The sequence below is a fragment of the Ammodytes marinus genome (assembly GCF_949987685.1).
Source record: "Ammodytes marinus genome assembly, chromosome: 20".
NCBI lineage: Eukaryota > Metazoa > Chordata > Actinopteri > Uranoscopiformes > Ammodytidae > Ammodytes > Ammodytes marinus.
In genome coordinates, this window is record NC_137224.1 from 15,803,040 (window position 1) to 15,817,033 (window position 13,994).

A 13,994-nucleotide genomic window follows, 5' to 3' on the forward strand; every position below is an offset into this window, starting at 1 on the left:
TGTCAACTGTCTTGTCATATATTTGTACAGCATTTTAAATAACATTGAAATTCCAAATATGAATTTTAAATCTGAAATCATAGCATAAACATTTTCTGAAAAGAAAGGATATTCTATTCAGCCATTTTAAAGTCTACTCTCAGGACTCCTGATGATTTAAAACTTCTCACAAAGCGCCACTAACTTTCAAAATATCAATGGTGAACCAAGAGGACGATATCAGGAAATATAACATGTTCATGGAATCAATCCTTACGGTTGATGCCTTAAGATGTGGGTGATAATAACTCTGCTTCCTGTCCCAAATGTTATCATTTGTTTTCACATTGTTTATATTTATTCAGTGTTTCATAAGAACTCAAAATCTCCGTACTGTAGGTCGGTAAAATACAGTGCCAAACAAATATTGGAAATTCCCTAAGACTCAGCTATCCTGCCTTCCATATTTGGCATGGGGGCCTCATCAAGTTTTGCTCCGTAAGCAACCCAGATGGTATATAAGGGGTCCAAGAAGAGTGTCAGAGTGTGTGGTGGGTGACCAGTGAAGTACCTGCTTGTGGTAAGGATATCTTACTTTATGCATTGCTCACACAATGTGTCAAGTGAAAGAAAAAACTAAAGAAGCATTATTATTTGATGTGTGCTACGCTTTTCCGTAAGACAATAGAAACAATATAATATAATTGTAATGTTAAATTACATTTATACAATCTATTTTTTGGTTATTCCCTGCCTGGACTAAAACAATGTTTCCAACAGGACTGAAAGGATATTTTCACACAGAGAGAGGGAGAGGTATGTACAACTTTTACTATCAACGACTTTCCTGAAGTATGAATGAGTATTTCTATCTTTAATCAGTGGGCGGCTCAATCGTGCCGCATATGTGGTTAGCATTGTTGCATCATAACCTAGTCATGATGGAATACCCCTTTCAGTGTGGAGCAAGGTTAATTGTCGAGTCTTAATTACCCCCTAGGTGTGAATGTGTGAGTAGCTTCTTTCAGCTCTGTGTGCTAGGGTTACCAAGCTTCTTGTCAATGTCAGCTGGTATCAACTCAAGCTGTCTGCAAGCCTCTGAAAGATAAGTGGGTATAGCAGTTGGATGAATGTTTCATTTATGTTCAGGTGTTGTTTATCCAATTTGAAAAAAAAGACTATTAACTTAGTCTGTCAGAAAGATTTCAATTTATCTGAAGACCACCTGAAATTAGGTATGGGAGAAAAAACTTGTTTTAAGATTGCTGTTATCTGATTTGCTACCCAGACATAATCCGCCACCATGAGTACCGACGCGGAGATGGCCTTGTATGGCAAAGCTGCCATTTATCTCCGAAAGCCAGAGAGGGAGAGAATTGAGGCTCAAACTGCGCCCTTTGACGCCAAAACTGCCTGCTACGTGGTCGATGTTAAGGAGTTGTTCCTGAAGGGTACGATCCTCAAGAAAGATGGTGGCAAAGTCACTGTCAAAATCTTGGACACTCAGGAGGTTAGTATCATAAATTAAAAGTAATCTATGAGTTTAAAATGATCAGTTCTCATTGTGACAAATGTCTTGTGTTCCAGGAGAAGACAGTTAAAGAAGAGGACGTCTGTCCAATGAACCCTCCCAAGTATGACAAAATTGAGGACATGGCCATGATGACCCATCTCAATGAAGCCTCTGTGTTGTATAACCTCAAAGAGCGTTATGCAGCATGGATGATCTACGTAAGACATTCTGCCTAATGAGAAAAGAGAAATGCTAAAAAATGGCTACACCTGTAGGAAACAAAGTTAACTGTTGAATCTCTATGATAACTTTCAGACCTACTCTGGGTTGTTCTGTGCCACCGTGAACCCCTACAAATGGCTCCCAGTGTACGACCAGGAGGTTGTAGAGGCCTATAGAGGCAAGAAGCGTATGGAGGCTCCACCCCACATCTTCTCTGTCTCTGACAATGCTTTTCAGTTCATGCTTTGTGGTAAGTAGCAACCTTAATAATATATAAGTCATCATTCGATCAGGTTTCACTTGCAAAAAATGCCCGTCAATTCCATTGATTTTATTTCTAACAGATAGGGAGAATCAGTCCGTCTTGATCACGTACGTTTAATTTTTTTTTGGCTTTGTTTAAAATGATCAAATATTTTGAAGAAATTCTTACAAGTCTGTTTCTATACCTAGTGGAGAATCTGGTGCTGGAAAGACTGTGAACACCAAGCGTGTCATCCAGTACTTTGCAACAATCGCAGTCGGTGGACCGAAGAGGGACACCTCAAAGGTGGGAATATATTATAGTAGGAGTACAATTTAGAGTTCAATACATATGTTAGATATTTCCATGAGCAAGAAATAAAGTCATTATCTGGTATCAATTCTAAATAGGGGTCACTGGAGGATCAGATTATTGCAGCCAACCCCCTTCTGGAGGCCTATGGTAATGCCAAAACTGTGAGGAATGACAACTCGTCTCGTTTTGTAAGTATGGAGGGATTTCTATATATGGTATAAGTCTTGTTACAAATTCCCAATGTGACTGCACATTAAATAATTCTATGTTCCAAACAGGGTAAATTCATCAGAATCCATTTCGGCACAACTGGCAAACTGTCCAGTGCTGATATTGAGACATGTAAGTAACAAACCTAATAGAACATACTGTACACTGGAATTGAGTTGGCCAGGCTGTGACAAACGAACAATATTTGTAGATCTGCTGGAGAAGTCTAGAGTGACATTCCAACTTCCTGATGAAAGAGGCTATCACATCTTCTTCCAGATGATGACCAACCATAAACCTGAGATCATTGGTAAAAAGATTGAGTATTTGCACAATGTTGAACCTATGACAATGTATTAAGCCACATTTCTGTGATCTCCAGAAATGTCCCTCATCACAAGCAATCCCTACGACTTCCCCATGTGCAGCCAGGGACAAATCACTGTGGCTAGCATTGATGACAAGGAAGAGCTTGAAGCTACTGATGTGAGTTAGCTTCACGTCAAATATTGACATTTATTCTGAGCATTAAAAGCAGCATTAAAACTGTTGATAATTATTACTCCGTTGAACATAGAATGCTATTGATATCCTGGGATTCACTGCTGAAGAGAAGGTGAGCATCTGGAAGATGACTGGTGCTGTGCTCCACCATGGTAACATGAAGTTCAAGCAAAAGCAGCGTGAGGAGCAGGCTGAGCCTGATGGCACAGAGGGTGAGAACTAAATGTTGTCTCAAAATGCATAGCTTAGAAAACGTACAGTAATAACGTTCTTAATTACACAGGTTTCTGTAATGATGGGAAATCACTGTCACATACTGTATGTATCAACTGTATATATCTGACATATTTTTAGATGCTGACAAGGTTGCTTACTTGCTGGGTATAAACTCTGCTGACATGCTGAAGGCTCTTTGCTATCCCAGAGTTAAGGTCGGAAATGAATATGTCACCAAGGGACAGACTGTACCTCAGGTAAAATATACTGGTATCACTTTTGAATATACAGCTCCGGAAAAAATTAAGAGGCCAGTCTGGATTTTTCTTAAATCTTCATCTCTACAGTACTTAATGGAAAGGCTCTTAATGACAATATTCTTATTGTGAATTTGGTAGAAATGTTGTCAGTAGTTTATAGTATAAAACCAAAATGCTCATTCTACTCAAACATATGCCTATAAGTAGTAAAACGAGAGACACTGAACATTTGGAGTGGTCTCTTAATTTTTTTCCAGAGCTGTATATAAACTTTCAGAAAAAGAAAACTGAGAAATGTAAATCCTCTTCAGTTTGTTACATCAGATGCAATGTGTAAGTTAGTTTTACTTTTGATTTGTTCGAAAGAAATGACATCAAGAAAAATGTAAAAAGAAAATCGTTTTTGATTCTATAGTCTCATTCATCTCACTGGAAGTAGTTCAAAATACCAGGAATCCACCATTTTACAAAATAGCTGACTGACTCAAATCATATATTTTATTTGTTTTTTCTTCAGGTGCTGAACTCAGTGCCTGCCCTGGGCAAGGCTATCTATGAGAGGATGTTCTTGTGGATGGTCATCCGTATCAACCAGATGTTGGACACTAAACAAGCAAGACAGTTCTACATTGGTGTGCTGGATATTGCTGGCTTTGAAATCTTTGATGTAAGATTAATTTTCAAAAATTCAGCAGCCAATACTTTTGAATACAGAATAATTTGTGTGGTGTGGAAAAGATTAAATTGATACTTTGTCCCCTCACAGTACAACAGCATGGAGCAGCTGTGCATCAACTTCACCAATGAGAAACTGCAACAGTTTTTCAACCACACCATGTTTGTATTGGAGCAAGAGGAGTACAAGAAGGAGGGTATTATCTGGGAGTTCATTGACTTTGGCATGGACTTGGCTGCCTGTATTGAGCTGATTGAAAAGGTAATGATTCCATTTTGAAATTCATTTGGTTTGTTTTGTTGGTCTAAATGAGACAATATGTAGCATATAATGACATACCTCTTCCTGCTTTTTTCAAGCCCATGGGCATCTTCTCCATCCTTGAAGAGGAGTGCATGTTCCCCAAGGCCACAAACGAATCCTTCAAGAACAAGCTGTATGACCAGCATCTGGGAAAGAACAGAGCATTTGAGAAACCAAAGCCAGGCAAGGGCAAGGCTGAGGCCCACTTCTCCCTGGTGCACTATGCGGGTACTGTGGACTACAATGTCACTGGCTGGCTGGACAAGAACAAGGATCCACTGAACGATTCAGTTATGCAGCTGTACCAGAAGTCCCCAGTTAAACTGCTGGCTAGTCTGTTTCCTCCTGTTGTTGAGGGTATGCTATTGACTATAGTAAACTAAAACATACCTTCACTGTTTATGTTTAACTAATAGCAGCATGTGTTCATGTACATTTCACTTCTTGTTCTAACAATACACATCTATTTTAAATTATCAATAGAGACTGCTGGCGCCAAGAAGGGAGGCAAGAAGAAGGGTGGTTCCATGCAGACTGTGTCTTCTCAGTTTAGGGTAAGGTATACTCATTACAATATCAAATCATATCTAATTTTTTTCTTCCAAAACTCACAATTGTTGCATTTTTTTTAACAAGAGTTACCATTTTGGGTCTACAGGAGAACTTGGGCAAGCTGATGACTAACTTGAGGAGCACCCATCCTCACTTTGTGCGTTGCCTGATTCCCAATGAGTCAAAGACTCCAGGTACATTGACAACATAATCTCTTACAGAGTAGTTGGTAATTTATTTTACTGGGTGACGCTTCAACAAGTAGGGTTACTAATTAGTCAAATACGTTATTAATAAATGTAATTTGTACAGGAATGATGGAGAACTTCCTGGTTATCCACCAGCTCAGGTGTAACGGTGTGCTGGAGGGTATCAGAATCTGCACGAAAGGTTTCCCAAGCAGAATCCTCTATGCCGACTTTAAGCAGAGGTATCAGTGTATATTTTAACAGGTTGATGTGGACTATTAGAATAAAATACTTTTGCTGACCATTAACTCTCATTAAAAGGTACAAGGTGCTGAATGCCAGTGTCATCCCTGAGGGCCAGTTCATTGATAACAAGAAGGCTTCAGAGAAGCTGCTTGGGTCTATTGATGTTCCTCATGATGAGTACAAATTCGGACACACCAAGGTAAGAACCTTGCTTACTGTTCTTTACTTAAGTTAGTATAGGCACAGTGCAGTAAGTATGTGGCTATTAATAAACCATATTTGCCTCAAAACCATGTAATTATTTGGGATAGGTGAAAATCTTTGTTTGTTTTAAAGGATTTAAAATATTCACTATCTAGTTCATACTTTATTAATTTTAAATACAATTCCATTCAGGTGTTCTTCAAGGCCGGTCTGCTGGGTCTCCTTGAGGAGATGAGAGATGAAAAGCTGGCATCCCTGGTCACAATGACTCAGGCTCTCTGCCGTGCTTACCTCATGAGAAATCAGTTTGTGAAGATGAATGAGACGAGGCATGTTGAAAACAGCCAATTCTGAATAATGGCATGAAAATAACAAACAACACTTTCCATAACAACAACTTATTTTCCACAGGGAAGCTGTTTATACAATCCAGTACAACATCCGCTCATTCATGAATGTCAAACACTGGCCATGGATGAAGGTGTACTACAAGATCAAGCCTCTGCTGCAGAGTGCTGAAACTGAAAAAGAGCTTGCTAACATGAAGGAGAACTATACCAAAATGGAAACAGACCTGGCTGCTGCCTTAGCCAAGAAGAAGGAACTGGAGCAGAAAATGGTGTCCCTCCTGCAGGAGAAGAATGACTTGTCGATGCAAATAGCATCTGTAAGTAGACATTAGTAGACTGTCTTACTTTCTGTAGCTTTAAAGTGCTGTTTGTTAACCTCTATTTTCATCAAATGAATTAGGAAGGAGATAATCTGTCAGATGCCGAGGAAAGATGTGAAGGACTTATCAAGAGTAAGATTCAGCTCGAGGCCAAACTCAAAGAGACGACCGAGAGACTGGAGGATGAAGAGGAAATCAATGCAGAGCTCACTGCCAAGAAGAGAAAGCTTGAGGATGAATGCTCTGAGCTCAAGAAGGATATTGATGACTTGGAGCTTACCTTGGCTAAAGTGGAGAAGGAGAAACATGCCACTGAGAACAAGGTTTGAAAATATGAAAATATCTAGCAATTAATTAACATTTAAGGATCCCTATCTAACATCTTACTGTCAAACTTAGGTGAAGAACCTGACCGAGGAGATGGCCTCTCAGGATGAGAGCATTGCTAAGCTGACCAAGGAAAAGAAAGCCCTTCAGGAGGCTCATCAGCAGACTCTTGATGACCTACAGGCAGAGGAAGACAAAGTCAACAGTCTGACCAAAGCAAAGACCAAGCTTGAGCAGCAAGTGGATGATGTAAGTTTACAAAGTCAACTGTAGTGGCAAAGCAAAATTGTACTTGAGCATTGATAACTTATAACTCATGTCAATGTTTAGCTTGAGGGTTCTCTGGAGCAAGAGAAGAAGCTTCGTATGGACCTTGAGAGAACCAAGAGGAAGCTTGAGGGTGATCTGAAACTGGCACAGGAATCCATCATGGATCTTGAGAATGACAAGCAGCAGTCTGAAGAGAAAATTAAAAAGTAACCCTTTGTCTGAATTTTGCACAAAAACCTGTATTTTAAATAATGTGTCCTACTGCTTGAACTCTTACTTTGAACTCTGTCTATTAATCTCACAGGAAGGACTTTGACATCAGTCAGTTCCTCAGCAAGATTGAGGATGAACAGTCAATGGGTGCTCAGCTTCAGAAGAAGATCAAGGAGCTTCAGGTGACATATTGTCTCACATAAAACATACTCTCTACCTAATCTATTTTGTCTTCATAAAGTGAAAGTTCACTGAAAGATAACACACCTACATTCAACAGGCCCGTATTGAAGAACTGGAGGAAGAGATCGAGGCTGAGCGTGCTGCTCGTGCCAAGGTTGAGAAGCAGAGAGCTGACCTCTCCAGGGAACTTGAAGAGATCAGTGAGAGGCTTGAGGAGGCCGGTGGTGCCACTGCTGCTCAGATTGAGATGAACAAGAAGCGTGAAGCTGAGTTCCAGAAGCTCCGTCGTGACCTTGAGGAGTCCACTCTGCAGCATGAAGCCACTGCTGCTGCTCTTCGCAAGAAGCAGGCTGACAGCGTTGCTGAGCTGGGAGAACAGATCGACAACCTCCAGCGTGTCAAGCAGAAGCTTGAGAAGGAAAAGAGTGAATACAAGATGGAGATTGATGATCTCGCCAGCAACATGGAGGCTGTGGCTAAAGCGAAGGTAGATATCACATAAATGGTATTTTAATATCCAAATTGGTATAGTGAATGCGGTAATTCATTTTCTAATCAAAAACAAATGATCTGATCTCTATCTTCCTCATTAGGGAAATCTTGAAAAGATGTGCCGTACTCTTGAGGACCAACATAGCGAACTGAAGTCCAAGAATGATGAAAATGTCCGTCAAATTAATGATATTGGTGGACAGAAAGCACGTCTCCTCACAGAAAATGGTATCTATATGGAATCAGTGGATGAAATTTGGTGTCATATTGAGCAACATAACACAAAATAATGCATCATGAAATTTTTCATACTAGGTGAGTTCGGCCGTCAAATTGAAGAGAAAGAATCTATTGTGTCCCAGCTGACCAGAGGCAAGCAGGCCTTCACACAGCAGGTGGAAGAGCTGAAGAGACAGATTGAAGAGGAGGTTAAGGTAAGAACGGGTTAAGTGTGTACAAATCAAATCCGTGTGTCATATTTAGAAACTTTGCAAACTAAAATGTATTTCTTAAACCAGGCCAAGAATGCTCTCGCCCATGGACTGCAATCAGCCCGTCATGACTGTGACCTGCTGAGGGAGCAGTTTGAGGAGGAGCAGGAGGCCAAAGCTGAGCTCCAGCGTGGAATGTCCAAGGCCAACAGTGAGGTGGCTCAGTGGAGAACTAAGTATGAAACTGATGCTATCCAGCGCACTGAGGAGCTTGAGGAGGCCAAGTGAGTATAGTTTAAAAACAATTAAATAGCGAGAACGATTGTCATGTTCATCGGAATTATAAATGTATGTCATTATTTGTAGTCCATATATGCAAACTATCTGTAGGAATATTTAAGTGCTAAGTTTTCACTGAGGGATGAACTGCAACTTCTCAAACAGGAAAAAGCTTGTCCAACGCCTTCAAGAGGCCGAGGAACAGATTGAGGCAGTGAATTCCAAGTGTTCTTCTCTGGAGAAAACCAAACAGAGGCTCCAGAGTGAGGTGGAGGACCTCATGGTTGATGTGGAAAAGGCTAATGGTCTTGCTGCCAACCTGGACAAGAAGCAGAGGAATTTTGACAAGGTAGCAACACTCACTTTGTTTGTCCAAGATATAGAAAACAATACAATATAGATGTATATATTTATCTTTGTAATACAATTTTATAATACCATTAACTGAATGAACAACTGATCTGTATCAATGATGTTAATCAGGTGTTGTCAGAGTGGAAACAGAAGTTTGAGGAGGGTCAGGCAGAGCTTGAGGGAGCCCAGAAAGAAGGACGTTCTCTTGGCACTGAGCTGTTCAAGATGAAGAACTCCTATGAGGAATCTCTGGATCATATGGAGACCATGAAGCGCGAAAACAAGAACCTGCAACGTGAGTTTTTGTGATATTATATTGTATTCAACACATTTATGTGTTAGAATAAAGGATCCATATATCATAAATAAAGCATGTATGTTTCTGCAGAGGAGATCTCAGATCTGACTGAACAGATTGGTGAGACTGGCAAGAGCATCCATGAGCTGGAGAAGTCCAAAAAGCAAGTGGAGACCGAGAAGTCTGAAATCCAGACAGCTTTAGAAGAGGCTGAGGTACATATTTTCAGGGGAGATCTTAAAAAAAAAAGAAAAAAATCCAAATAATTGACTAATCTATTTTAAACATTTTGAAGCCGTTCTAAATATTTAATTCTTCCTTGTCATTAGGGAACTCTGGAACACGAAGAGTCTAAGATCCTGCGTGTCCAGTTGGAGCTCAACCAGATCAAGGGTGAAGTCGACAGGAAGTTGGCAGAAAAAGATGAGGAGATTGAGCAGATCAAGAGGAATAGCCAGAGGGTGACTGACTCACTGCAGAGCACACTGGATTCTGAGGTCAGAAGCAGGAACGATGCCCTGAGGGTCAAGAAGAAGATGGAAGGAGACCTGAATGAGATGGAGATTCAGCTTAGCCACGCCAACCGCCAGGCTTCTGAGTCCCAGAAGCAGCTGAGGATTGTCCAGACACAGCTCAAGGTATTGTATTACACAGAGTTGTTACACAGTGGTCAGTACGACTACATTATGGCATTCATTTTGATATTTGTTTCACTAGGATGCACAACTGCACCTTGATGATGCTGTCAGAGCCCAGGAGGATGCGAAAGAACAAGCTGCTATGGTGGATCGTAGGAATGGTCTCATGGTAGCTGAAATCGAGGAACTTAGAGCTGCTCTGGAACAGACAGAGAGAAGCCGCAAACTTTCTGAGCAGGAGCTGTTGGACGCCAGTGAGCGTGTTGGACTCCTGCACACCCAGGTGAACACTTTTTCAATGTTTCTCCACTCATTTACCAATCCAAAAATGCATCAGGCAAGTGATAACTTATTTCTAATCTTTTAGAACACAAGTCTTCTGAACACCAAGAAGAAGATTGAGACTGACCTGCTCCAGATCCAGAGTGAAGTGGATGACACTGTTCAGGAAGCAAGGAATGCAGAGGAGAAGGCCAAGAAGGCCATCACTGATGTACGTATACATTTAATATGTTCTTCAGTTTTAGTTTAACAAAAAAAATATATTTCTAATTTACATTATTTCCTCTAGGCTGCCATGATGGCTGAGGAGCTGAAGAAGGAGCAAGATACTAGCTCTCACCTGGAAAGGATGAAGAAGAACCTGGAGGTTGCCGTTAAGGACCTGCAGCACCGTCTGGATGAGGCTGAGAGCCTGGCCATGAAGGGTGGCAAGAAGCAGCTCCAGAAACTGGAGTCTAGGGTAAGAACGTAATCGAGTTTGTACAGCTGAAGTAAGATTTAAAAAAAAAAAGATTCTTAATAATCTTATCGTTTTCTAAAGGTGCGTGAGCTGGAGGCAGAGATAGAGGGTGAGCAGAGACGTGGAGCAGATGCCATTAAGGGTGTTCGCAAATATGAGAGGAGGGTGAAGGAGCTCACCTACCAGGTACAACCACATTACCATTTCACATGAACAAATTTACTACAAGTATTATTGAAAACATTTAACAATGCAAATTGACTATGTATAACAGACTGAAGAGGACAAGAAAAATGTCAACAGGCTGCAGGATCTGGTTGACAAATTGCAGTTTAAGGTTAAGGCCTACAAGAGGCAGGCTGAGGAGGCGGTAAGGGACAACATGATCATTTTTAACACTAAAAACTTGATGCTGTTGCAGATTTAACATACAACAAAGAAGACCTTGGATCTTTTGGATATTCAAAAAAAGTCAATCTCTATCTTTCTCCAGGAGGAGCAGGCCAATGTTCATCTGTCCAAGTGCAGGAAGGTCCAGAATGAGCTGGAGGAGGCTGAGGAGCGCGCTGACATTGCAGAAACCCAGGTCAACAAACTGAGAGCAAAGACCCGTGACGGCGGCAAGGTAAATATATAAGATTTGTAAAAAATAAAAGTAGCAATCATCGTTCTTTGAATTATATCTGTCAATACTTCAAGCACATTATTCACAATCACAGTATTGTTTTATAGCATTGGGTTCAAATACAAAAATATTGACTTGTCAAATGTATCGCCAACTAATGCATATTAAAACCAAGCTGACGCAAATCATGTATCTGTTTTTTACAGGGAAAAGAAGCAGCCGAGTAAAGCAAACTTAAAGCGGTACAGCACATGTGCAGTCATATAATATGACACTATTTATGGCCAAACAATAAAGATTAAGTTGTTGCCCTTAAATTGCTCTCTGTATTCATTTCATATCTTAGCTTCACACGAAAGGTATAATGTGACACCTAATGGTGAACGTATGGTATTATTAGTCAAAAATATAAAAATTAATAAATATGGCTATAAATAACTTCTATTTCATAATTCATCCAATTTTGATGGCTTTTCCTCTTCTGAGCGCATTTTTATTTGGGCTTTGTGTTTTGCTTGTGTATTTTAGAAATTTCTGATTATGATCGACTGACATTAATAGATAAACACATCTAACAGTTCATGAGACACGGATGCTAACTATCAAAATGACTAACAGCCACCTTTTTTCTCTTTGCTTGGCATGCACTGCAAGGGAGGGACCTTTACTCAAACATTTTCATTGTATGCTACTTTATACTTATATGCGTCTAAATCACAACATAATGCACATGATGCTGTCCTCTAGTAAGATAACAAAATGCCTGTGTTTTTTAGCAGAGACACTTGAGGGCGCTGTTGTCTACCTTTCATTTAAAAAGAAAGGGGCTTTTATATACGACAAAACACTTTACACTATCTGGTAACCAAAATCTAAGTTGACCAATATTTACGAGCTGATCAAAATCGTACCTAATCTAGTCATTGGCTAATAAGCAATATGGAAATGAATTTGCATATGACAATGTATCCAATACATGTAACTGTATTGCTTTGAAGTATGTATTATTAATGATAATGAATAATTGTAGCTCAAGTGGGCGGGGGGAGCAATTGTTAACAGCTGTCCATTACATTATATCAAAGAGCATCTGTGGCAGATAATAGACTATGTGACCTTTGCTTAGCAGCCCCCTTTATTTAGACAACTTGAACTTGACTTGACATTAACTCATAAGCCATGAGATTTTGCCAGCTGTTGCATTAAAGATCAGACTAAACACTGGTTGAAATCCACTGCATTCCCTTTGGCTTTCTAAGACTTGTGAGAAGGCGATATACAAAGTGTCTGAAGCAGTTACTCATCAATAAAAGCACAACGGGCAGCTAAATAAAGGCAAATGAAAGGCAATTTGTGGCTGTAGTGATAATCCACATCCCCACTCTGTGTCCTTTTGAGGGCAGTCCCTAAGAATATCTCTCTCCTGATTAATTCCCCAAAGTAGCCCATATTTAAGATGGTGGCAGTGTAAGCCGTGGGTCCTTTGGCTGTTTGTTCATGATTTAGCACCCTTCTTGTCAGTTTACAGCCATCTAATCGCCCCTTTATGACATGAGTATTAATGAATGACAGTTTTGAAACCCTCAATTCACTCCGACCCTGTCATCTTGGTTTTAGCCAAGGGAGGATTAGATTGGTTGTGGTAAAACAAACATACAATCAGTGAGATTTGGAGGAGCTATGCTAACCACATCCTAAACTCCAGCTCTGCATTAAGGACATATACGTCATCTCACTTTTAGAGAGGTGGTAAATTATTTTGAGCATTTCTTCAACAATCTTTTTTTATTTAAATTAATAATTATATTGCTGTTTTTCTCCTTCACGTAACAATTCCCTTTTGTTATGTTTTTCTGTTGTAATATAGTTAAGGGTTTATTCTTGACGTTATTTAGCCACTCTATTGTCCTATCTCCCAGGTTCTGTTAAAGCAACCCTCTCCCTCTGCCAAGCTTGTGTCCCTAATAGGTTATTAGTTATGATTTGCCTTGGGAGAGGATTGCAGAAGAAAACGATTGGAGTCCATACCTCTGAAACAACTTTTAGTCCTACGTAATCTCTAAAGCTGTCCCTTGAGGGTTCTGGGGGAATTTCTATTGAGGGACTCATCAGCTATGCCTTTTATTTATAAGCCTGTCATAGCAACCATAATGTGGAAGGATGGACACGGATGGATTTGGTTTATTATTTCAAAACAGTTAATACGCCTTAGAGACAGTGTTATTTCAACACTGTGTGCCTTTTAACACACTTTTTATGAGGGTAAACCCCATTTACATATAACACAAAGTGTATTAGAGCTTGATGTCCCTTGAAATCTGTTAACAATATTATACATGTAAATCCTATAATCAAGACAAAATATGAAAACCACTGAAGTAGCCTACCGAGCTGGAGTGAGTGTGTGCATGGTTAGCTTAGCCTAGCATGAAGTCTGGAAAAAGCTAGCCTTGCCAAATAGGGGGGATAGTTTACAACACCCTTAAAACACCCTTATTGACATATTGTTTTTAATGTATTTAATTTGTAGCCAGTCAAGTTTCCCCCCTGCTTTCAGTCTGTGTGCTACAGTAATATAGGCTCGTCACATCTTGACACGTGATAATTTGTACTTCAAACAGATACACATACATAATCTCCTAATGTCACTAGCGGAAAGACAGCAAATATATTTTCCCCAAAACCTGACTATTTAGATGACTTGGATATAGGCTATACTCTTGACAATTCATGCTAGTCAAATAAAGAACTATTTCTGTGTATTGGTTATTTTGTGTCGTGATATGTCAGTTTAAACATATGATAGCCGCTGATAGTAGAGAATCACCTTTAATAGTATT

At 39.9% G+C, this 13,994-nt stretch overlaps 1 protein-coding gene across 2 annotated transcripts; it reads left to right on the plus strand.

Annotated features, from left to right (window-relative positions):
- Positions 1-1,282: 1,282 nt before the first annotated feature.
- On the plus strand, positions 1,283-11,381 carry LOC307267091 (myosin heavy chain, fast skeletal muscle-like; the record flags this gene model as incomplete). 2 transcript variants are annotated; one of them, XM_080049300.1, is made up of 39 exons in its annotated part: positions 1,283-1,489; positions 1,567-1,710; positions 1,808-1,964; positions 2,059-2,086; positions 2,168-2,264; positions 2,369-2,461; positions 2,552-2,615; positions 2,695-2,793; positions 2,866-2,969; positions 3,061-3,199; positions 3,342-3,460; positions 3,981-4,130; positions 4,230-4,400; positions 4,499-4,799; positions 4,926-4,996; positions 5,101-5,188; positions 5,307-5,424; positions 5,504-5,627; positions 5,825-5,961; positions 6,044-6,299; positions 6,383-6,625; positions 6,702-6,878; positions 6,960-7,105; positions 7,204-7,294; positions 7,393-7,782; positions 7,889-8,015; positions 8,103-8,221; positions 8,306-8,502; positions 8,663-8,846; positions 8,981-9,146; positions 9,240-9,364; positions 9,479-9,787; positions 9,867-10,070; positions 10,155-10,280; positions 10,359-10,529; positions 10,611-10,715; positions 10,804-10,899; positions 11,023-11,154; positions 11,361-11,381. In XM_080049300.1, the coding sequence occupies 39 exons, from the start codon at positions 1,283-1,285 to the stop codon at positions 11,379-11,381; spliced, it is 5,796 nt and encodes a 1,931-aa protein (XP_079905426.1). The 2 variants fall into 2 exon arrangements, with proteins under 2 accessions (XP_079905426.1, XP_079905427.1); XM_080049301.1 differs by having other exon boundaries at positions 1,570-1,710.
- Positions 11,382-13,994: the final 2,613 nt, after the last annotated feature.